This window comes from Triturus cristatus, chromosome 9, assembly GCF_964204655.1.
Source record: "Triturus cristatus chromosome 9, aTriCri1.1, whole genome shotgun sequence".
NCBI lineage: Eukaryota > Metazoa > Chordata > Amphibia > Caudata > Salamandridae > Triturus > Triturus cristatus.
The window spans coordinates 220,042,333-220,064,134 of NC_140592.1; the positions used below are offsets into that span (position 1 = coordinate 220,042,333).

General features: G+C 43.1%; 1 protein-coding gene across 5 annotated transcripts in view; it reads left to right on the top strand.

The window, feature by feature from the left end:
• The first annotated feature begins 1,060 nt into the window (after positions 1-1,060).
• KBTBD8 (kelch repeat and BTB domain containing 8) overlaps positions 1,061-21,802 on the top strand; it is a 54,184-nt gene continuing 33,442 nt past the window's right edge. For 2 of the 5 annotated variants that reach the window (XR_014968509.1, XM_085624768.1), the window contains exon 1: positions 1,061-1,148. Coding sequence is in view for 1 of the 5 variants with exons in the window: in XM_085624768.1 (XP_085480894.1) it covers positions 1,133-1,148 (16 nt within the window). In the remaining 4 variants the exon portion in view is untranslated. Of the gene's footprint in view, positions 1,149-1,380; positions 1,405-20,138; positions 20,276-21,802 lie in introns of those variants that run through there. The other 3 variants (XR_014968510.1, XM_085624770.1, XM_085624769.1) reach the window with 3 other exon arrangements.

The window sequence follows — 21,802 nt, forward strand, 5'->3', positions numbered from 1 at the left end:
GGTCACTAGTGGAAAGTATATTACTTTAATGTTCTGTTGCATTGGAATCTCTAGCCCATTGAAGGCTCTGCTGTTGTAACTGGAGGTCGTGGGTCTTTCTATGGAATAAACAAGACTTCACTTCAACATTGCTTTGTCTGGATCTTGTTATTCATTCCATTCTACATGGGTGCTCGTGGATACAATTTTTATGGACTGGAATCTAGAGAATGCTAAAGTGATTCTGGTATTTTACTGATCTCTGCTGTTTGTTTTCTATCAAGAAAGTTAAATAGAGGCGGTTACCAGAAAAATTAAAAAAGAAAGCCCCACAACACAAAGAAACTCTGGTATTTTACTGACCTCTACTGGTCGTTTTCTATCAAGACAGTTAAATAGAGGCAGTTGAACAGAAAAAAATTCCTAGGGCTGATCTCCAGAGCCCACAAAATATAAGTATATACTAAAGTATATACAAGCGGTCTTGAATGCTCGACCTAAAAATATACTGACAGATGAACATATCTATTAGTGCTGTCCGTTTATATTTACTGTTTGTAGTACGCACAGATAAAGGCTAACAATAACAGCTTTCGGTGCTATTGTTTATTTTTGTACCAAAATAGCGGTGGTGCCGGTAAAAAAATGAACAGGTGGCAACTCTAGCTAGTAGTCTTCTCAAATCACTTTAAAATAACACGACTACCACTTGATATCACTGAAATATTCACGCATCTGCAAGATGATAACAAAATACTCCTGTAGTTTAAAAAAAATAAAGTGCTCTAAAAAACACGCTAACAGATGCAGAAAGCAGATCCAGAGCTGAAGAGCCTATGTGAAACAGCTCCGTCTAGAAAAGGGTCCCGCAAACTGACTGACGCGCAGCCTCACTCGCTCTCTTTGACTTGGCTGTTAAGTGCCACATGCTGAGCACGAATATGTCAACAAGAGCCCGGAAGTACACTGTTCTTAAACCTGTCGTATAGCAGTATTGAAAACTACAATCCCCGGGAGCCCATGCGAGCTTTCACCAGTAGAAACGCCTAACGTCATGGGACTGCCAGTTTCCGTGAATTGTATTGGCTGTGGTTAAATATCCGGCCTCTGTGAGCAAGGCGGATGACGTCTGCTTGTAGTCTGCCGAAGGAGAATGGCCGCATTAGGAGGTCGGTGCCGGGCCGAGGGTTCAGACAGGGGCTGAGGCGCTGCTTCCGAGGCCCTGACAGCTTGTTTCCGCGGATTTGTTTACTATGCGCTTTAAAGCGTTGTCTATAAGCGCGTCGTAGGCGATCATGGTTTATGAAAGAACCTTGTTTGTGGTCACTATTTGTGTGTTGTATGAATAGTTTATGTAGCAGGGAGGTGGAGCAGAGCGCTGAGTGCATCGATGCGGTGGGTGATGGCAATTCAGTACAGTGACAGGTGTGTAATTTCTCTTACAGGGGCATGTGGGTGTATCTTTAACACCAGGTAATGGGTCTTAAAGTAGTAGTTGTATTAGATTCGGCGAGGAAACCTTTGTGCTTTTGTGTTTAAATGGATAATTGTATGACGGTCTGGATGTACCATGAAGACGGCCATATGTCTATCAGTAAAGGCGAGTTTAGGCCTGTTGGGTGCTGCGGCACGCTGTTATTAAGAGAATATGACAAAGGCACTTTAAATGCCAGGTGAGTAGAGAGCTGGCACTGAGGTACAGCAGTCAGAAGTTACTCTGTACCAGTACATGTAGAGGAGGGGACTGTGTGTTAAAGCCTAGAGGCTAAATACCAGATCCTGCAGGGGTCTGCATTATGACCCTGATTGGCCTCGTGTGTGCAAGATGTATAGGGCAAGCTACAGTGTCCCTGAGCCGTGGTGTTGGAGCATAGTATGTTTCATTGCATGTGTTGGCTTGGGCATACAGTGTGTATAAGGATAAATAGATGAGGATCGGGTCAGTGAAGCGCTTTTTGGACAAGTGCTATTTGTGTCAGGGTAGTTGACTTTTGGGAATGTGTGTTTATGGCAGTGCGTTCTAGTACTAAAAGCAAAATAGTAGGTCGGTGGCATTACCTTTACCACAAACGGTGGGAGAACGATGTACTGGTTATGATGTGTGTGAGGCATGGTGTACCATTCAGGTCGGTGATGGCACTGAGTCTTGGGGGGAGGCCGAAGAGGATAATTGCACCGTATTTACAAGTGTAGTGGTCATAATAACACAGCGTGTTTCAGAGCTGTAGGTTATGTTTTATACAGGAGAGGTAGATAAGGGTACAGTTTACCAGACCGATTAGATAAACCACTGTGTGTACTGTGACAGGAGGATGAAGGTGCTGTGTGAGGCAGGTGACGGCTCTGTATGAACAATGGGAGGTGAATGGGCAAGGGATTGTTGGTCATAATATGTCGCTTTCCTAGATATATATTGTGTCACATTATTATCACCAAGCAGAGTTTCATGTGCTATCCGTTTCTCCTTCGTACACCAACACCCTTACTCCATTCCCAAATTGCTTCCTTATGCAAATTTGTATATCGTGCACACCTTCCGGTTGTGTATGTGTAGTCACAGATGACTACAAAAGTATGTATTCTTTTTAATGCTCTGATGTTACACTGATGCCAACCACAAATGTACAAAACTCCCACTTGTCTCACTAACGTGGTTATGATGTTGCTCTTGCCCTTGGGAATGTTGTGCAAGTTCTTGTCCTATTACACTTTGTTTGAAAGCAGGCTTTTATATTTAGTGCTCAGGCAGCTCTATATCAACAAATCTACAATAAGTTAAATGCGGTTAACTGTGTGTTCCAGGAAAGGAAAGTGGGGTGTGCCACTAGACCTAGGACGTGGCCATGGTGTGTATCTGGGTAGTTGGTTGGGACCTTTATGTATGCCAAGATGGATGGACAAGAGAACTGTATGGCCGAGGGATTTGTTTTAGAGCGTGAGCATTATACATATTTATGGTGTCACTATCCAAACACTTAAGTATGGGAAAGGTGCGGTCAAATAATTGTTACACTGATTCCACCGTTATAAATGTAAGGATTCATCCCATAATTCATTTGGGTTTTTATAGCCTAGTGCCTACAGCAGAAATAGTGTACTCGAGAATGGTTTGCATGTGTACCATATTGTAAAGTGGCCTTCAGGTTGTGATTCATCATTTTTAAATTTCGCTTACTGTAAAAGCCTTAAACTTTCAATGCATAGTAGAATATATCCGTAGGAAGAATGAAAAGTCATTTCCATCTCCCTTTTTCCCTCCCCTTCATCCCCTAAAGTGTAATTTGCATTTTATTACTTTTAATCAACTTGCGCATGCTTACTATGCGTATGTACCATGATCCTCCGCAGATTTCAGCTCCCACATTACTGCAGTGTCATTATAATGAACATGGAGCTCTGTTTTTCTCTGCTTTTAAACTTGGTAAGGATACTAGTGCACAACTCTGTGATCATAGATTGCAAAAATATTTACAAATTTGTGAAACTAATTTTCTCGAAGCTCCTATTGGGGTTGGCATTATGAAAGTGGCAATTTGATCATACTGTTTGTGAAGCCATATAATCCTTTGAGATTGTTCTCCCTTGGTAATTAATCACAGGGGGAAAAAAAGTAACTTCTTAGGAAAGATATCACAGAATATGACTGTGCACGCTTAAAATAGCATTTGGAAAATGGGTCACTAAGTGGTTGGTGGTATTTTTCCCTCGATATTTGTATCTCTTATTTTTATGGCTGATGACCTTGTATGTTCACGAAGGAGCTGTTTATTTCACTATCCACCCCTCCCTGTCCTATGGACAGTGTTGACAGTTTGCCAGGCACATGCCTGTTGCATAACTCTCACTTCCAAAATGTTAGTATATGCTCAGGAAGGGCTGTCACGCTATTGAACTCATCTGTGAGGACCTCTATTGGTAGTAGAGTACAACAAGCCTTCCGTATCTATTGTGCCCTCAAGTGAGTACTTCTGTGGTAATGTAGTGCAACTGCAGCTTTCCATCTCAGCTGTGCTTTCCTGCGAGGACCTCCTTTTGGTAGTATAATCCAGCTTTCATTCACCCTTGTATTTTCCTCAGAAGGCAACTGTTTGCAGTCCAGTACCACAAGTCTTCCATCTCCATTTTACTTGTGAGGACATCTGCATAGGTACACTTCAGCTTTCCAACACTTGTCTGAGGTTGTGGAAAACACCTATATGCAGTTCAGTGCTGTATGTATCTCTCAAGATGCCATCTTTGTCAGTGCACACTCATGTCTTTGTTTAATATTTGTTTACACAGAATAGATACGAGAGATTACATAACTTATGCTTCAAGTGCCTATGACTGAAGAGTGCAAGAATCACACATTTATTTTCTTATTGGCCACGTACTTCTCTTCCTGTGCATACGTTTTAATAAAAAAACAAGCATTTGCAATACAGTCTCTCGCCTTTCAATCAATCAGGTGTTTTTTAAGTGTGACTACTCACCCATAAGGGTCTCAAGCTGCCGGCGGGGGGTAGGGGGGGGGGTCGCAGGTTCCAATCCATCGAGGAGGGGGTCTGTCGAAGAGCCGGGTTTGAGGTTTCTTGCGAAGATGGGGAGCGATGTCATCTGTCTGAGGTGGAGCGGAAGGTCGTTCCTGGCTCTGGTCGTGCGGAAGGAGAAGGAGTGGCCTCCCGATCTGGTCTTTCTAGTGCGGGGGACCACGGCGTAGGAGAGCTGGGCAGCTTATATGTATTTAGCTATGCAGCACATTAGCCTGGGTGCTGAAACCTCTACTGTTCTTTAACATGGGGGGAAAGTAAGCACCAAACTACATGACACACCAGGTATGGGAACACATGGAGAGAAATATTTCCTTTCAGCAGGAAATGGTATAGTCCAAACCTCTGTTTTTAATAAAAAAAATCAGGGCTTTCGGTGGTCATATCACTGAAAATACAAGATTTGAAATAAATATTCTTGTCTACATGCGCTCGTGGAAGACTATTTCTATAGACTGGAATCTAGAGAATGCTAAAGTGATTCTGGTATTTTACTGATCTCGGCTAGTTGTTTTCTATCAAGAAAGTTAAATAGAGGCAATTGTCAGAAAAATGTAAAAGAAAGTCCCTCAGCAGAAAGCAATTCTGGTATTTTACTGACCTCTACTGGTCTTTTTCTATCAAGACAGTTAAATAGAGGCTGTTGAAATGCAAAAAAGTCCCTAAGCGGAAGCAGACAAGTCCTAGGGCTGATCTCCAGAGCCCACAAAGTACATACACATATAAGTATATACAAGAGGTCTTCATTGCTCAACCTAAAAATTGCCAATAACAGCTTTCAGGGTGAAAGTTGAACTGGATAAACCATTAAGTATTCAACCAGGACGAGCTGTGACACTTAAATACTGCCATCCTCTGAATTTTTTGCCCCACCTGCATCAGCACTAATGTTTTATAAGATACCGTTTAGCATAGCGCAAGCTCTCTCCCCCTATTATATTTTTATGTGAGCATACCTATCTTTCTTTTAATACAACTGCAGTCCCCCATCTTCTCTTAGGAGATCTGTCAGGAGAATAGTGTAAATGTTGCTTTCAATCTGCATTCTATTCTTCTGTGCGGACATCTTATGGCTATATAGTGCAGCTTCTGCATTCACACAGTTGTACCCTCCTTTGAGGACATCTATTGGCTTTTTAATAAAACTACAGCTTTCCTGTTCCCAGCTTGGTTGTCAGCAGCAACCACATGGCACTCGGAGTAAAAGGTGGACTGGCCTCTTACATCTTTGGGTTATGCAGAGACTTATGTATCCTAACTTGACAATGACAAAAAACAGGTACAAAATTTCTGCTGGTGTGCAAACATAAAATTGCTTTTTATATACAATAGACAAATTAGATAATGAATTAAAAGTGTTATAATGGTCTGTTTTTCGGATATAAAATAGTACCTCATGTATTCCCCAAAAGGAAAAAGGACACATCTAACCTGATGGAAAGACGTGAGAATAAAATGCTACAGTAGGATGATCCAACAATGTCTTTTGACAAAAGGCAGTGAAAGCTGACCTGAAGCCCCTTTTTAGGTCTTGGCCTGCGTAGGCTGCGCTTGCGCAGTCTCGCCGGCGAGATCTTCTGTTTCTTAGTGTGGGGCTTGAACCCGCACCTCTTCTCCATTGGCTGGCTTCCTAAATGGAGGCCAGGCGTTGGAGGAGAGGGGCCTATGTCGATTTAAGCCCTGTCTTTTTTGGATTCGGGGGTGTGTTTTTTAGTTTCTTTATCTCCTCTGTAATGTAAACATTCCAGCCAATGGGAAGAGGAGAGAAAGAAAAACACGCCCGAATCCGAAAATGACGCTGCGTTTCTCCGAGGCATTTCTGCTTGACCTCAGAGAAAGATGGTGGTGTTCATGGCGTCATCCCCGTTCACCATGGTACCCCGTACACGGCCCGGCTGGTGCTCGTCCCCTCTGAAGTTCTGCAGTACCGGGGGATTAGTAGGGGTTAAGTAGTGCAACGAGGAAACAAATGCAACTATAGAAATGTACGCTCTAAACTGGTGCTCATGTGAAGCGCTGCAATACCTTCGTGTCGAGTATGCGCTATATAAATCTGAAAAGAAAAAAAACAGAGGGCGCTGTGCTAGAGGAGTGCAGAGCTGCACCCCCTGAACAGAGGGCAAGGCAGGGTGACGGGAAGGACGGCCTTGGTCCCCGTTTCCCTCCCCATGCCCCGCTGTACCTTGTCAAATAACGAGGAGCATACGTGAGCCCCCCCGCGTCACCTTTTTTTTTTTTTTTCGAGTTCAGCAGTCTCCGGACACACCCACTTCCTGAGCCGGTCCCGCCCACTGCAGTCACAGCCAATGGGTGATGAGGAGGGCCCCAAGCACCACCCCTGCCCCAGACTTCCCGGGGACTGTGAGAGGCTTGGGGGAGGCGAGTGGGACATTGTGAAGTTATTTGTTTGGTTGGGGGGAGTGTGGGGAGAGGGAGGGCACCGAGATAAAGAGGCAATCTTCTCCTGCTGGGCCCAGCTACGACCCTCTGTCCATATGTATGGACAGCCTGGGGTTTGGAGGGGTGGCAGATGAGTGAGGGTCGTGGTGCGTAGGTGTGGGCTTAGGGTTGTCCATGTAGGGGGGCACTGATCTCCCACTCGGGCTGCTCTGGAGTAGACCACACCATGCGTGGAATAAGAGGCGAGGTAGGGGGTGCTTGCATAATAGCACAAAGCCGCCCCCACCCCTTTGGCATTTGTTAGGAAAACATTAATGTGGTGTTCTACTTGCATGAAGATAATTTAACTGCTTTCGCTGTCAGAGCTCTCTAATTGACCCATGTGGGAGTAGATGTGGGATAACGGCTAGAGCTATCGACTTTGGAATCAGCTTCAGAGTCCTGGCGTCGGCTCAGCATCCTGTGATTCTGGACAAATCACCTAATCTCACCTTAAACACGTTAATAGTGAATCTGACCTTGTGTAAAGTCATCTGGTGCGTATGTAAAGTGCTCCAATGCCATTGGGCCTAGTTCGCCTGTTTAAAACTGCAAATAAAAATAAAGCGTTTCACCGTGTTCTGTGAAAATTAATGAATGAGCGAGTTCAAAGCTGGTCGATGAACCAGAGAGTGCAAAAACTGATGCATTGGAGAGGGGGGGGGGGGGGCTGTTAAGACTCCCCCTTGCTTCTGCTGCCCACAATGTGAAATCCACGGGATGCCAACTCGTAGGAGGAGTCCTTGTCTATCCATGACTGCCAACCATCACCTACTCTTAGCTGATGCCTCCTCGTCACCATGGACACAATGCTCCAGTCTAGTACTTTTCTATTTCGATTGTTTTTTAAGACTTTTAGTTCAAATGGATGCAATTAAGTGAACTAAAATTACAAATCCTTGTCTGCGTTAATTTTTTTAAAGATCTGGGACTGCCATTTAATTATGCGTTTTTACACAGCGCTGACATTACCCAAAGGTGTCCCAACGCTTTACAATAGAGCAAAGAGCGTTACATTTGAAATTCTGAGTAATAGGTGACAATACGTATAGGTACTACGGTACTCATGACAAGAGTTACATATTTTTAAGTTACATATTCATTACAGATTACATATTAGAAAAGTTAAAGAGATTAAGGTTACACAAATACATATTAAATATTTACAGAGTCAATGTGTGTGTGTGTGTATGTATGTGTGGCTCTTCGTGTGTGGGAGGCTCTGTGTGTGTGTGGGTGGCTCTGTGTGTGGCTTTTTGTTTGTTTGTAGGTGGCTCTATGCGTGGTGGCTCTGTGTGGGTAACTGTGTGTGTAGGTGGCTCTGTGTGTGGCTCTGTGTGCGGGTGCAAATGCAATAGGTCTCGCATTTGAGTGATTAAGCTATTGACATTGTAAATAACAATGCCGTTTCTTTAACCCCTTCAGCGCGGCGCGGATTACCGCGCCGTGCTGAAGGTTCGTTGCGCGGCGGGGCCGTGACGGAGCGGTTCCGTCATACGCACAGCGCGACCGATGCGCATGACGGAACCGTTCCGTCATGCGCATCGAAAGGGTTAAATGTTTTAAAAACAAAAACCTAAACAAAAATAATGTCCTGAGCAATGCCAATAGCTCTAACTTTAACAATGCCGAGACCATTGCATTGTAAATGCTTGTTAAATGTATGTTTTAAATGTATTTGCGAAAATGGAGCTGTCGCCATTCAACAACAAACTTAATATGGTACAAGCACCATTACACGTGAAACCTAAAACGTACACACATTCCTATTCTTTTTATTTTTTATAAATTACATTATAATTCAATCAGTATCGCCATATAAAATACACACTAGAGACCACACCTATTGGCTTCGCCAATGCTTTTGTAATTATGTTACTTTCAGGCACACAACAATTAATGACATGCTACCAAGATTGGTCTTTGGTATCCTGGAACGCTCTCTAGAATTTCCAAGCTATTAAACATAGGGAATTGACCTTGCATCGTTTTAGCAGCATAATCCTCCTCCTCGGAAGTCAGATAGTCCGCCTTCGTATTTTATTTGTACGTTTATTTTAGGTTTGTTTTTAACTTGGTTTAGATGGTGACACATTACTTCTACTAGGGAAGGAGGAGAAGATGGCTTAATGTACCAGGGAAAGTTAGCAATGCTGCATGGTCTTGCATGTACCACGGCACGCAGCTGTGGATGCTGGCACCATACAAATGGAGGTATGGTTGAAGACTCGTTGCATGGGAATGGGGGGTGTGCATTATGTGTACCAGTGTGGCTGAAGGCACTCTGTGTAATAGGGAAAGTAGGTCTAACTGGGAAACCAAGGTTGTATCTGTGTGTTGCAGTGTATATTGGTGAGGGACTTATGCACACTAGTGTGGTTATTTCCTCAGTTAAGGAAGGCTCCAAGATAGATGGATGAAGGAAGGCACCAGAAGTGCACCAACTGGAATATTTATGGACATCTGTTATGTGCTGTTTAAGCAAAGCAAATTCTGTTCAACAGTTCCAATTTTTTTAGGAAAACATTTTATGCATTCACAATTATAATGGTTAATACATATTCTTTGTAAAAGTTTTTTTGCATTTTCCTTTTTTTAAATAAATTATGCAGTTCACAAAATTATATATGCCAGCCGTTTTCCAAAGAGTTAGTAGACTTCTTAAGACTATACTGATTAGAAGTAGGAACGAATCTGAAATGTGCTATATACTTGCCTTATTGTAATATTGGGTTTTAGAAGTTATTTTCAAATAGTAGTTGGCACCTCAAAACAAGTACTGTGTTTCTCTCCGCTTTGGAAAGAGGTACTCCTCATAAAGGCAATGTCTTCCTTTTTGATGAGACACATGGCACATTCCATAGCTTTTGTCCTAGAGGCACGTAATACTTTCTAAAAGATTATGAAACCAGTAAGATTTGCGAGCTTGCCTTGTGTTTAGAGATGGTTTTAAACCTACCATAAGGTTTTATAAAGGTGAAGTTTGGGAGTCCCCAGCAGGAGTGTAGCTATTGATAGCGGAGAAGGTACTGTGGCCCTGGTACTCGGTATAGCAGGGCCCCACTTCTCTCCAATTGCTGAATCTTTTTTTTTGCTACAAAGCTACGGGACTCTGTGCCCTTACTTGCACTGGGGACGAGAGCATCCTTGGTTCCGAGAAAGTTAGTAATCAGAAAAGTGAGGATCGACGCAGTGGGACTACAAGTTGTTGAGTTCTCTAGTCTTTAGGTTTGTGCACCTTTTCTCTTTTCCTGTCATTTTATCTCTGGATGTATAATGGGCATCCTCATGATTTAATAGTGGAAAGGTGCTCCGTAGGTGGTCCCACTGTCACCATTATTTAGTGAGTCATATTAAGCACTTCAAAAATGTGGATAACACGGATTTCTCCCTATTTTTTAATGTAAAAAAACTAATAACAAACAAGCTGCTTGGTTATAGTTATGTTTGTCGTGCTATTTTCAAAAGATCATAACATTTGTTGCTCATATTTACACCATGTATGTGTTGGATCCTGAAATTGTGTGAGAATCCGGTTTTATCTTATCGCAGGTTTATAAAATATATAATTCAAGGTGCTTTGTTTCGTTACTTGGAAATCATACAAAACATTCTTTGTCTGACTTGCTACAGCCCTACTTGATTGACAAACCTTACGCCGTTTATACACAGAGAGGCAGTAGGACAGCCCTCCCCAGTAATTAATTGTTGTTTTTTAAGTGTAATTCACATGTTCATCAACCCACATTAGTCATATTTGTTGTATTTGATACATATGAGGAATTTCCTCTTTTTCACACTCATGCAGATATTTCATTAGAACATCACTTGTGTAAGTCTGCATAGCAGCGGGTGCCCTATGTGTTCTTTTTTTTTTTTTTTGTTTTACATTTTTTTTTAATTTTTTTTAGTCATTGCTTTACAGGGCCACTATTTTGACGCTTTTTTCACTATCCTTTTTATAAAATAAATATATAGTGGTTTTAAAAGGAGTAGTAACTATTTCTTATGTCATGCTATTGGCTGTTAGATGTAGTCTGCCTCCTAGTAAGTCCTTCTGTGGGAACGAAGGAGGTGCCTTACTTTCGGCATATGGTATTAACCAATTTGAGATCACAGAACATTCTTGAAAAGAAGCTTCCCATCTCTAAAACGTGTTGTGCATTATGAGCAAATGATCTATTTGAAGACCTGAAAGTATTTAATTATAGGTCAAATGTTTACAAATCAAAATGTTTTTGGTGTTGGGAAAACACTACATAAAAAATGAATGGTTTCCTTTAAAAAATAATGCCAGACCTATATTCACCAGCATTTACGTTCTTTCCTTGATGAGCTGTGTCATTACTTGATTTGGGCTCCCACGTCATTGCTGAGGTCAAGTTGGGCAGTTTCTTTTTATTGCATGTACCTCAATATTGTGTGTGCGGCTGTGGTCCTTATTCTGTGTTTTCGGTTGTACGTGCCATTTTGGTCCCAATTAAATATAGTAGTTGTTTTTATTGAACCAATCAAGTCTCGCTGATGAACAGTACGGCCTCAACTATCCAGATGTACTTGTTTAGGGCAATCCATGTGCCATGCCCATTGCTCCTGGATCTTTTGTGTGCTTGTGTCTGAAATTGCTGTTTGCACTGTGACTGTTTGATATCCAGTGACAAATGTATATTAGTAGCTGTGCTCCAAATGTGGCCAAGTCTTATAGGATTTAGACTCAACAACAGCTTTTAAAGTACCACCTGTGCTTGCGCTATGCTCTGCATTTGTTCCCAGGCCCCAGTTTCTGTGTAGCTGCTTCTCTACCAAAGAGATTCCACCAAATCTGCATTCTCTGCATCTCCCATGCTCTCCTCCATGTGGCTGACATGCAGACTCAGACAAATTAACAAGAGGATAACGGCGTGCTTTTTGCAAGGCTTCGCACAAGCCAGTATCTGGACCGCTATTGGAGAATTAGACAAAGGCAAAAACATTTTAATTGTTGAGGTTCTTATGTGCATGCGCAAATGTTTCTCATTGCATGGGTGCATGCTCTTGTCTGGGTGTTGGTGTCCCTAGCACCCGTCATACTGATTCCCTTGCACTAGTGTCGTGCCTGGTACAACACTGGCTCTATGGTGCCACCAACCCTACAATCATGGTGACCCTGACATTATGGTAATTCTTAAAAAATATTTTGGGCTTCCATTGCACAATGGTTTTTACCCCTTGTGTACTGTGAGTACTGGAATAATGGTAGTGATTCTTGACATATATTTATGACGTTCTTGGCACAGTAGTGGACGACCATGGTTTTATGCTTGCCTTGGCATAATGGCAGTAATTCCTACCATATTGTGTGCTTCATTGGCATGATCTTGACCCCATTCTTGGTGTAATGGGTGGATTGGATTTGTGATATTAATTTTAAACATGATGGTGCGCACTCTTGAAATAATGCCGGCTCTGACATATTGGTGTCTATTCTTGATAGTCTGTGGCCATTCTTAGCATAGCTGTGGGAACCCTTGGAAGGTGATAGTGAACTATGGCATTGTAAAGCAAGATCTGCCCATGTGTGCAAGTATTTTATGAAAGTAATTCATCAAAATGACATCCTGATGTTTGGGGGGCTGGATGTACTTTAAATGAAAAACTGGTATTCATTAAAAAAAAAAAAAAATGTTGATGTTCCAAATCAATATCTTTTATATTTAGGAATGTTGTTTATTTAGCCAATATGAAAATGTATATTTGATCAAAATGTCTGTTTTAAGACTTGCACACAATTAATTTTAATCTGATAGTCGAGTGCTAATTTATGTAGGCTTGAGAGACCTAGCGGCTGGTTACAATGATGGTCAAACGATCGTCCGACCGCCATCGTTGTAGGAACGGAATCGACTGACAGGTAGTCGGCGGCCCCGCCCGCCAAATTACAATCCGACCATTGTGGAGGTGGTCGGAAACATGCCCCTTTGTATTGTGCTGTGGCCCAGAAAAGGGCCGCAGCACAAGCCCCATTGCCAAAAGGCATGTTTGTAAACATTCCTGCACCCTGAGGCAGGCAGGATGCAATGCCTGCCACATATTCCCCCCCAGGGCCCATAGCAGAGGGCCATAGGGGACAGGGGCTTTGCTAGGTGCCCCAAAATCCTTTCCGCCAGCCTTTTCATGTCGGAAAAACTGACATGAAATGGCTGAAGGAAAGGTGGATCGTAATCACCCATGGCGGTGCCAGAGAACGCACCGGCTCCATTGTGGGGAATGCGATCCTCCCGATGCGCTCCTTGAGCCTGTCTGAAGCTGTTGGTCAGTCCCTGGAGCAATGTGGTCCTACCGATCGCATCGTATTGCGGCGGTCAGACCGCAGTTATAGATTTCGGCCCCACTGACCTCATAATTGGCCCCATAGTGCTGATGTTAGCTTTGTACCAATAAGCACATGCTTCTATGTCCTCACTCCAGTAAAGACGTTTTATCTGTAACTAACCCTTTATATGGTTATCATTTTTTGCTGTCTGAGTTTGCAGCCTATTCGCCGGGAGTTACTAGTGTACATTCATCAAGACCTTTATATATCTATTCCATCATCTATCAAATCATTGAGCCATTCTCCTCTTCAGTCCAATAAACCCCTATAGACACCCACATATGTTCACCAGTCTATAGAAATTCACTTTTGTTTATAAACCAGCCAGTCCTACTGGTTTTGTCAGTGTTTTTTAAACTGTATGGGTTATTCAGTGACTGGCACATACCTGCTCAGTTTATGTTAAAATTCACTTCTTTCAGTCTGTGTTGATTTAGTAAATTGCTCCTAAATGTTTCTCATTGATTGAAGTTTACTGATTTGGACTCCAAGTCTTAATTTATGACAGATTTTAAACCTTTGCTATGCTTCAAACAATGTTCATTGCAAGATAGGGCATTTTTCTTAGGTGCTGTCTTTCAGCCTAAGTGGTTGGCATCATTTCTGCTGCCTTGAAATAACAACTCGTTTGCAAGGCTCTCAGAGGTGTTGGCCAGAGGACTAGAGAGCCCAAACTATACCCTTTTAAAAGTGCATTGCATTTTATTCTAGTTACACTTGTATAGTATTTAATAATCCTGACGAGGCACTGAAGCGCCCTATGGCAGCTAGCACGCTACTCTGAAATTCAAGGTTAGTGCTCATGCTATGGTTATTTGTTTAATATTTGTTTATTATTGGTTATTTCGATTACTATTGTGCTCACAAGAAACCACTGGATAAAGAAACAACAAAGAACACTTGCTAAGTTGAAGTCAAGGTTCGTTTTCATGTAAGGTTCAGAAACCTAGTGGCAGGAGAGTTTTTGGCATAGCTTATAATTTTGAGTATGTATAACTGCAGAAAGTTTTGTAAGTGGGATAGTATATAGTAAGGCAGCACTTGTAGAGCGTTTAATAACCCCCATGTGAGGGGACTCGAGTGCCTTTTCGCACAAATGTCAAGCTACACCAAGATATGTAAAATGATGTTGGCAAATGCCTACTAAACAACAAACGCAGAAATGTTAGCTTGCACGAAGCACTTATTAGACACGTACAGGAAAGAATGATAACATAATATACTAGTTATGTCACCAATTCCGATCTTACTCTTTTGATTTAGTGATTTAGATTTACTCGTTCAACCATGTCTCTGCCTGGTGCATGTCACCTTCTGGATTTCTTGTTTTTCTCCGATTACCACTCTTTTTGGTTCACTAGTGTTCTGAGGAGTGTACTGGGGATACCACATTTATGCCGGTCACCAGCTTATGGGTTACACCTGGCCCATCCTCAACCAATATGTTAAATGTTCCTAGGGGAGTACCATACCCACTTTCACAGCATTTCTACTCCGACTTAGAGAAAACAAGCATTTGCAATGCAATAGGTCTCGCATTTTATGCGAGTTGAAGCTATTGGTATTGTAAATGACAATGCCTTTTTTATCTCTTAAAAACGAAAACGCGAAGGCATTTTTATTTGCAATGTCAATAGCTCAAACTCGCGTAAATGCGAGACCTATTGCATTGTAAATGCTTGTTATGGGAAATAGCCAGTTCAGTTGCGTGTGCCCTATGATGTCAGTTAGTGGCATGCTTTTATGTGACTGTGTTCATAGCATGCTTTTCATCATGTTAAGTGGTGTGGTTGTTAAATTATGCTTGGTACTGTTTTGTTGTGGTAGGAGGGCTGGATGTGGAAGACAATGCGCAGATTAGGCCTGAACTGAATAGCTGTAAGCCTCAGTGTAGACACTATTTGTTAATGTGGCTAGTTTGGTGGCAGCATGCTGTTGGAATGTAGGTAATGTTGCCTTTGTCTGATGAGAAGTATTGCAGTTTGAGTGATGCACACTTCCTGGGTGTTAGGAAGGAGCATGGGTTGAGTTGTTCCTTGTGTGCTGGGTCTGAAATGGACGCCTCGGATATTATTTGAAATACTTTTTTTCTTTTTCCTGTGTTTGGTCTTTGTTTGGTAGGTGTGGATGAGTGTGGCGTGTGTTTCTCTTTAAGAAAAGAGGTGTGAGTGTTCTGTAATGTGCACTGTTCTGTTTTGTGTGGGTGTTGCATCAGTGGAGTGCCCTGCACAGGGTAGCATAGTGTACTGTGCAGATTATCCACACGGTGGGCCCTGCGGAGGGTGAATGCCTGTGCTCCTAGGGTGGGGGCAAGAGTCTTTATACGCAAGCATGTGAAGAGTGTAAAGATTTAATATATTCTTGCTGGTGAGCCATCACTACACGTTGCGTCTTCAGAGACCACAGCGGTTTTCATTTTCTTTACCACAGAAGGAAGAAAGACAGGGTGAGCCAACTGAACAAATGAATGCAGAGCCATGCTTGCTCCTATTCAGAGCTGTGACATGACAGTTGTACACGTTTCCGCAGTGGGTGCTCAGCCACGCTGCAGCATGTACCTCAGTCCCAGCTGGAAAGGCACCCAGACAACCCTGGGATTAGAGGACGGGCCTTCATGGGACCAGCTAAGCTGAAACAGAACAGCCTCCTATTGTTTTTTTTGGGGGGGAGGGGTGACCTCATGCCCTCACATATTTCAGCCAGTCACTTTGACCTAGAAGTGAATACAAAACTGAGTTTGCGGTGGTCTATTTATAGATCTTATGCGAGCTTAAAAGAAGTCTAAACAAACAGACCTCAAGACAAAAAAACCACTATTTGAACCGCATCCGTGCACATTCAAGCCTCGGTTTGATGACTAGGCCTGCTGTCCGGGAAGTGCTTGTTGCTAGGCAATGCCAGGCCCGGAGTACAAAATGGGACTCTGTGTACCCTGCAGACCAAAATCCGCCCTATTACTTGCTTACAGCTTGCGTTCCTGGCTTTATCCTGCTGCTGTCTAGGTGAAAACAAGGGGTTGGTTTAACGCTGACCGCGAGCCTTCTGAGAACTGCTGTTAGTTACAGAGCGGCCCATTCACTGCCAAGCACGGCCGCTAAAGTCCGTGGACTGCGCTCCAAATTAATTAATTAATTAAATAAACCAGCGCGGTGAAAGCGGCCCGCGCGGCAATTCAATTAAATAAACAAGCGCGGTCCCTAAAGTGAAAGACCGTGTTTCAAATACCAAAAAAAAAAAAAACGTGCTCACCGATTTATGGAGACCGTGGGTGTAACGCCACAAGCAAACAATCCAGTCTGGATGGTCGTCCCAAAATGAGACAGGGCGGTAACCAGGAGGGACTAACAAGCCTCCTTTTCAATCGGAAGCCGTCATTTAGGATGGTGGATGACGCCAGCTAATCAAAAAGATGGGCGGGGCTTAACTCCACTTCTGAAATATCCTGCTTACAAGAAGCCTCACAGAGCGAGCAGCACATGCGCGCTGCAACGCAGGTCTGCGAGACCTAAACAATCTTGCAGTGCCTCTTTCTGCCTAATTCCAGGATGATGAAACCCTGTATGCCCACTCTGGAAGAACACCACATCCCTCTACCACATGCTAAGCTGTTCATCCTTCTTATAATTTGTATATTTGTCTCTGACATGGCCTCACCCATTACACCGCCAGGCGCTGCACCCTTTAACACAATCACCGCAGCTCATGTGGTCATCCGACATTGCATAAAAACACTTCCTCTTCGACTCAAAACAAAAGCACCCATTCTAGCATCACACCCTACACCTGTAGCTTGTAGTCACTATGGGTAAACATTTCAGCTCCCCCGATAGGGGTAGCTTGTACTGTTTAAATATCTCTGAAAGAAACCCCACACTCAATTAGAGGGCAGGAAACGTGCCACACCAGCCGAAAAACGACAGCAAACTTTTTATTGTGGTGTAATCCACATAATGCGTTTCAGCCCTGTTAAAGTACCCTTTCATCCCAGTCGAACGATAAATTAAACCTATCAAATACAAAGGAAGTGAGCAGTTTTGAAATGGAAGTTGAAGTCAGCTACTTGGTAACATTAGATATCTCCTCTTCCTCTTTATGCCTTGATCTGCCTGATCCCTCCTTGACTAACTACGACCTTGTGCTCTCGTTTATAAAATGAACGTGGGCCAACAAAAAAGTGAGGCTTCCTCAGAGCAAGGTAAAAAGTCGCCTGTTGACTGTTCAGAAAGGGAGAATATGGAGGTGGACTCAGAGGCTGTAATAAGGATTTTAGTGCCATGCAGGATATTACTGGGCCTGCCCGTAGGGAATGGGGTACAGCTTTTCCTCTGGTAACAACCTTAACACCTGAGCTTTCTCAGCAAAAGCAAACTATGGCAGGCGCTGAAAAGGTTTTTCCGGGTTTTAGTAAACCAGGCAAAGCTTCCACAATCCCCCACTTCAGTAAGCTGCTCTGGCTAAAGAGGGCAACAGCTCAGTGGCTGGGACCCAACAGGCTAATCAGTTAAGTGATATAGGCTCATCTCAAACTCCCTTAATTCCAGAGAATGCAGCAGTCCACTTTGAATTGGAAACAGTTGTAGAGGGTTGCCTCCCCCTCTCAAAGTTTCTCTTCGCTGACGTGTGAAAGAGGGTGTTGAGAATGGTCTGGCTGACACGAAGAGTGAAACTTTATTAATGACTATGTTGGCCGAAGTACAGGCGGTTGAAGCTTGTCGGAATTCTTTCATGCATACTTGGGTGCCCGGAAGGTAGAAATTGAAAGAACAATTGGACCAGCCCTTTGGGGTCCAGAGTAAGGTGCAAGCAACTCGCCGTTTGCAGGGAAGGGGCGAGATCCTGACAGGGCGACATGGTCCCAGCAAAAGGGTTGAGGGCACTGGGGAGTGGTTACGTGAGGCTTTGGATGTATTAATCAGTGATTGGCACAGGTTTGAGGAATTGTGGGCTTCCTCTAGATACAGGAGGGTCAGTGGCAGTGATCCTCCTGGACTTGAGTGCTGCCTTTGACACTGTGAGTCATCAAGTGCTCCTCCAACGTCTGTCAGAGGTAGGTGTCTCAGGGTCGGCCCTGAAATGGTTGGGATCTTTTTTATCTGACCGTTTCTACCAAGTCTGGGAGGGGTCAGAGCAATCTGCCCTAATCCCTCTTCAATGTGGAGTCCCGCAGGGCTCATCGCTGAGCCCTACTTTATTTAATATATATATGACTCCACTTGAAAGAGTGGTCGCCCCCTCGGGGGTGAAGATCATCAGCTATGCTGATGATACTCAGCTGGTGGTCGGCCTCACTCAGCTGGCGGAACAACCTGAGGTTTTACACGACTGCCTCGCCAATGTTTATCGTTGGATGTCCATCTCTGCCTTAAAGCTCAATGGAGGTAAAACCGAGCTGATGCTCCTGGGCAATACCAGTCCCTCCATTATTGCGACCTGTTGGCCCCGGTCTCTTGGTGACCCACCATCCCCCAAGAAGGAGATCAAGTCCTTGGGAGTATGGTTGGAAGAAGATCTGTCCTTCCGGACTCATGCCAGGAAGACCGCAGGGGTTTGCTTTGGCTTACTGAAATCAGCCCGAAAGGTGCTACCTTTGCTTCCTGATCCAGCAAGGAAGCTGTTGATACGTGGCCTAATTCTATCGAGGCTCGATTATGGGAATGCGCTGTTTCTCGGTGCCCCCGAAGCGACCTTTAAAACTCTCCAACAGGTGCAAAACGCAGCTGCGAGAATCCTTATGGATGTTTCCAGAAGGCAGTCTGCTGCTCCTGCTCTCAGAGCGCTTCACTGGCTCCCCGTGAAGGAGCGGGTGAAATTTAAGGCGCTATGTACTGCCCACAAAATTCTACATGGCAAAGGCCCCCCTATCCTTGCGCATATGGCCCGTCCCTATAAACCTCCACGTCTGCTGCGCTCGGATCAAAAACACCTTCTGCAGTCAGCCAGAGTAAGAAAAGCTCGTTCTGGGGGTAGGCGTTTCTCGGTGCAGGTGGCTTCTCTTTGGAACTCTCTGCCCATCAGGATTCGCTCAGAGCCCAAGATCCTACCATTTAGGAAACTTCTTAAGACCTACCTGTTTCCTCAGTAGTGACTAGCTGAGTCTCCCCTTCTGGTCTGTTGCGCCGGGACGCCCCTGGGTAAGCTGAGCGCATTACAAATTTCATATTATTATTATTATTATTATTATTATTAACCCCAAAGTGGGACTGGGGTAGATGTTTGCAGAGCAAAAAATGGATTCTTGCAGGGATGGGTTAGTCCAAGTGAGTTAAGTAGGGAGCGTGGACGGTGTGCATGGCTGATGTTCGCTGGTGCTTTTCAGAAATGCATATATAAAGTGGACCGTATGTGGGGAATTGTAGGTTAGAGTGTTAATGTCTTTGGCATAAATAATTCTCGAAAGAACCAGGCATTGATGGATTGGCCTTTTGAGAAGATGGCATCTCAAGTCTTACTTTAGGAGACGCATATTAGAAAATCCAGAATGTCTTCACGTAATTGGTTGCCTTTCCAATTATTATGTCGTTCCTCGGCTTAAGCGCCTCATAGAGGGGGAACGGCTACTCTCAGCAATAGGTTCGAGGGTTGGGTGTGACAGGTGGTGGCGCATAGATTTAGTAGATGGGTGGTGGTGCTGGAATTTCATATTAACAGGGAGAGATTCTTTAGTTTCTTTTTATGGCTCCACTTTAGACGATCCCCAGCCATTATATTAATTGTTTCTCCAGCTGGCTAATGATTCTAAAAACACAATAAGTACAGCAGTGTGTGATAGTCTATTGTTAAAGTATGTACTGATGACCATTAATTTTAGGCCATTTGTTTTATTTCATTTTTTTGTAAAGCTCTTTTGTTCCAGATGGCTACATCTCAGTGGTGAGGAATGGGAAGTGAGAATCCTGAAGTAGTTATTTATATTCTGCAAGCGGAAGCAGATCCTCTTGTAATCATCTGAACAACAGACCATTGCCAGATTAAAAGAGTAAGAATGGCAGCTAGAATCTTCAGATTGAGGTGTTTTTGTAGTAACTCAAAATATTAACTGAGGCGATTGAAAATTCCATGCCCTCCCCCAACAATAATCCAAACTCTTGTCAGCTAAACCCTTAAAGTCACTAACTTAACATGATCTTAATCCCCTGGTAGCTCTGGCTAAGGGTGGTTTTTACCTGTCCAAATAATTATTTTGATATGTCCCACTGCAGTTTTTCCACTGCAGCAGTAAAATTACTTTGAGCAGTCCTATATCCTAAATCCATGTTTGCACTGCCAATGTAGTCGGTGGCACAATATCTGCTGCAGCCCACCAGTTATATTTAACTTCCAGGTCCTGGGTGCAACTTCTACACCATATACTAGGGACTTACAGGCAAGTGTGCCAATCGGGAATTAACCAATTTAACCATGTTTAAAGAGAAAGTGCAGTCACTTTATTCTGTTTTATCCGGGATAAAGTGCACAGAGTTCTAAAATAATATAAAATTGGGTCCAATCTGGAGTGACCACACAAGAAAGGCAGCTTTTCTACAGAGATCCAACAACTCCCTTGCAGACTGGTTTGTAAATCCTTCCAATATTTTTCAAGTCTTTATTCAGGAAAAAAGTAACAAACGCAAAAACAAATGCACGTCTTCCAATCAATCCTATTTCAAGCCGATTGCCATCAAGATCATTGTGGGGTTCCTTCAATCCCTATTTGCAAATACAGTGACACGTATAACTCTTGACTTAGTAAGATCATTGCCAAGAGACAAAAATAAGTCCTTCCAGTATTAACCCATTTTTCTGGCCAAACGCCTTGTAGAATTCACAATTTGATATTATTTTTAAAACCACTCTTCGGGAAGAACCTACACCAACTGCACCATAGTCCTTAAATTTGCCCACATTTTGGCTGCAGCCACTAACCTGTACGGAAATAGGAAATGTGCATTTTGTTTTTACTCTAAATGGTCCCGCAAATGCTGTTAATTACTGCTAATTTATGTGTTAATTTTGTAAATTTTTATTTAGTACACTGGTTCAGGTTTCAGTTGTTTTACCATCACATCTATGCTCATATGTTCCATGATAGTTTGAATGTCGCTTATCATTTCTGTTGGCGCACAAACGTTGTGCATTGCTTACAAAAGGTTGGGACCTCTCGTTTAGTATAATCCTGTGTACTGAAAGTATGAAGTACTGTATGGTAGTGTTTAATCAAATCGCATTAAGGTTACATGTGCGCTATTTAAAAAAAATACTTATTAAGAAAAACACGAGCTATGTTGCGTTTGTTTATATTTTGTATGATTGCATAGTTTGTTTGAAATGGTCTTGACATTTTTTCATTATTTTATATGTAGGTGTTCAGTTGTTGTATTTAATGTATAAGCACTAGAGTCCTTCTAAAACCTTACATTTCACACATTACTTTTAGTCCCGTAGTGTCCATAGGGTAAGAAAAGCCACTTCAGCACATTTCACATACACTCTTATTATCCTTTTCCTGTAACTTGCAAGTAGTTTT